This window comes from Hemicordylus capensis, chromosome 7, assembly GCF_027244095.1.
Source record: "Hemicordylus capensis ecotype Gifberg chromosome 7, rHemCap1.1.pri, whole genome shotgun sequence".
Lineage (NCBI taxonomy): Eukaryota > Metazoa > Chordata > Lepidosauria > Squamata > Cordylidae > Hemicordylus > Hemicordylus capensis.
Window position 1 is genome coordinate 20,972,172 of NC_069663.1, and position 3,621 is coordinate 20,975,792.

At 50.2% G+C, this 3,621-nt stretch overlaps 1 protein-coding gene across 1 annotated transcript; it reads left to right on the top strand.

The window, feature by feature from the left end:
• Positions 1 to 2,016: 2,016 nt before the first annotated feature.
• Positions 2,017 to 3,036, top strand: LOC128332846 (free fatty acid receptor 2-like). The gene has a single exon (XM_053267615.1). It carries the CDS (start codon positions 2,017 to 2,019, stop codon positions 3,034 to 3,036), a length of 1,020 nt encoding a protein of 339 aa, XP_053123590.1.
• Positions 3,037 to 3,621: the final 585 nt, after the last annotated feature.

Below are 3,621 nucleotides of genomic sequence, written 5' to 3' on the forward strand. Positions count from 1 at the left end.
AAATGTGGTAGTCTTAAATGTGAGAAGAATGTAGTTATATGATTGGCATCAGGAAGTTGTGAAGTGTACGGTTACAATTCTGTTTCGTTATTTCCGCATAAGATCAAGAAGCTAGTGAGTCATCTGTCTTCTCACTGGTTGAAATATACCCCCTTGTTCTTTGGCAGGGCTAGCCTCTGAGCAGTAGGTACTTTCAAGCAAGGTATTTTCTGGTTCAGAAAAGGTTTGTTTTTTTTAAAGAGTATAATGCATTCTTGCTTGTCTGTATATGTTTCCAAGTAGACCAAACTTTCTAGGTTGCAATGACTTCATATAATCCTAGAGGTGACCTATTTTATTTTTTTAAAGAGTTCCCCTAAATTTTTAATCTCTGCTTTATTCTGTTCTTCTTGTTGGTATCCACATTTATTCAACAATACCCTTGAATCAATGAATAGTGCATAAATAAGTACTTTGCTAGATAGGTTATATCTCAGTGGTGAAACACATGTTCACATGAGTTGCTGGGTGGGCAAGGTGGCAGGTGGGCGTGGAGGTGGGGAAGGCTGGTGGAACTCACCTTCGCACCAGACGAGTGCTGGTCTGTTGCTGGGAGTGGGAACTGCATCACAGCGCAGAGGAGGAGCTGAGCTCCAGAGGCCCGGATGACACATCCTGGCCTCTGGATATCCCACAATGCACCGTGCGACATGCATGCTGCATTGGGAGATTCCCCCAGGAGACGGGCACTCTAGGCGCCCGTCTCTGTGTCCGCTGGAGCTGAAAGCTGGGTTTAATAGGGGCACTAGGTGGCGCTGCCCCACCGGGATTGGGCCCAATCCGTGCGGTTCTCATGTGCAGCGTAGCCCAGGCTAGACGTCCCTAGCCTGGGTTAGGGTGCGCGTGAGAATGGCTTCATGTATTGCATGCAGAAGGTTCAATCCCTGATATCTCCGTTTGAAAACATCTTATGTCGCCTTCCCCATAAAGACTTTCCTGACCATTGGTCCATCTAACTCAGTATTATTTACATTGACTGGCAGCGGCTTTCCAGGCTTTCAGACAGGTATTTCCCAGCCAGTGTGCCCTCTAACAGGGTTTCCCAGATGTGGTTGACTACAACTCCCAGAATCCCCAAGCAAAAGCCATCGCAGCTGGGGATTCTGGGAGTTGTAGTCAACAGCATCTGGGAATCCCTGTTAGAGGGAACACTGTTCCCAGCCCTATCTGGGAACGGACTGGGCCAGGGAGTGTCTGCACGCAGAGATATTCTCCCACTGAGCTACATTTCACCCCCTAAAGGCCCCATACATTCATGTATACAAAGATATGCAAAGGTTCCTGTATCTCATATGGATGCCCTTGATTCCTGTACATGTCCCAGGACTCTCGCACAGCAAACAACTCCAAATGGGAGGTGAAATCACCTCCTACGGACAGAGGTGCACCTAGGTAATTTTGGAGCCTTGACCTAAAGGCCTTTGGAGGCCCCCTTGCTGCAAGTTAAGCATCGTTTTTAACACGGAGGTTCTTGAGGGCACAAACCACACAACCCAGGACAGTTTAAAGACGATTTGGTGGGGCCCAGGGGGTGTGGAGGTCCTGGACTCTGGCCCCAAAGTCCAGGGGTAAGAGCACCTCTGCCTATCATGCCATCGAGCAATTAAGTGAGGAAAGAGATCTGAGTTCACAGTATAAGATGGGGAACTGAGGAACCAGCGACCATGGAGTTTTTCACACCTGGCTTTTAATTTGCATCTCCACCAGAATGGAAGTGTTCACATATTGGTCAAATTTACCCCGAAGTCCCTGTGAGCTATCAGGGAGCACTTCCCACACAATTTGGGTTTTTCATTGGGTGTTAGAGTGCAGCCTGATTCATAACAGGGGTAAATAAATCCACTTTTTGCATCTTTTTTTTCGGGCCACTTCGAACTCGCAGTAAATCCTCACAGGAAACCCACAGTAAAGCCTGCTGTCTCGGTAAGCTCCCTGCGTACGTAACGGTCTCCCATTTCTCTTGCAGAAACGGACAGGATGGCAATTTCATCCCACGACGGCGTCGTCCTGGGCATCTACATCCTCGTCTTCCTAACTGGCCTCCCAGCCAACCTCCTGGCCTTCTACACCTTCCAAGCAAAGCTGCGCCAGACGCCGACCCCGATCGACATCCTCTTGTTCAACTTGACCGTGTCGGATGTTATCCTTCTGCTCTTCCTGCCCTTCAAGATGGTGGAGGCGGCTTCGGGCATGACGTGGCCTCTCCCCGAATTCCTGTGCCCTCTTACTGGCTTCTGCTACTACAGCAGCATCTACATCAGCACCCTCTTCCTCACGGCAATCAGCGTGGAGCGCTACTTGGGCGTGGCCTACCCCATCAAGTACAAGCTGAACCGCAGGCCGATCTATGCAGTCATCGCTAGCGGCTGTTTCTGGGTCCTGGCCTGCTCCCACTGCAGTATCGTCTACATTGTCGAATACCAGGTCCAAGGCCCCAACGACACTCATATAGAGGACACCATCTCCAAATGCTATGAGAATTTCTCCCAGAAGCAGCTTAGCATTCTCCTCCCCGTCCGGCTGGAGCTCTGCGTGACCCTCTTCTGCCTCCCTTTCCTGGTTTGCTTGTTCTGCTATGTCAACTTGGTCCGCATCCTGGCCTCTTTGCCCAACATCCAGGCCCGCCGGAAGCAACGGGCCGTCGGCCTGGCTGTGGCCACTTTGCTCAACTTTGCCATCTGCTTTGCACCCTACAACATCTCCCACATTGTGGGCTTCATTCAGAACAAGAGCCCCCCCTGGAGAGTGTATGCTTTGCTCCTCAGCACCCTCAATGCCTCCTTGGACCCAGCGATCTTTTACTTTTCCTCCACTGCCATCCAGCAGACCTTAGGGGACCTCTTTGCTGGAATCAACCGCAAGCTCCAGGCTTTCATGCCATGGTGTTATCCGCTTTGTGTGCCCTGCTGTGAGCCCGAGGGAGACAATGGGACCGAGAAGTCATCCATTTCCAACATGGGAGGGCTGCCTTCTGAACGTTTTGAGAGGGGAAGGTAGCCCTCTAGGAGCTTCACTTGGCCACACTTTAGAACTTGAGATTCAAGAGGTAGTCCCGGAAGGGAAATGAAGGGTCGTATTTCATGGCCTCTCAAGAGGGCTTTACGTCCTTCACAAAGTCCCAACCTCTCTCTCACATGGAAGGCCTTCAGGGATTCTCCTCATAACAAATGGGATTTTCCTTATGGTTGGCCCAGGTGGTGACCCCCAGTGGACTACTGTATAAAGCATTCTGGCTTGCTTGGGTGAAAAGACATGCAGTCAAGGTGATGGAAGGAAGGAATCCCTTTTGCTCAAACCACACAGTGCTCAATTTCTCAGCAGCCAGAGAAGGCTAGGAAAGAAGTCTACTTTTTGGACTCGGCCCTTACAACCACCACAGAGGCTATTTATTACAAGGGGAACACTGCCACTTATACCTAGCATACAGAAGGTCCCAGGTTCAATCTCCGACATCTCCAGAAAGAGCTGGGAAAGATTCCTGCCTGAAGCCGTGGAGAACCACTGCCAATAGAGTAGACAATACTGACCTAGATGGACCAATGCTCTGACTCAGTAGATGGCAGCTTCCTATGTAACAGATGT

Excerpts from the sequence above, each read along its gene's own strand:
- LOC128332846 (XM_053267615.1), top strand. The coding sequence starts at position 2,017 with ATGGCAATTTCATCCCACGACGGCGTCGTCCTGGGCATCTACATCCTC.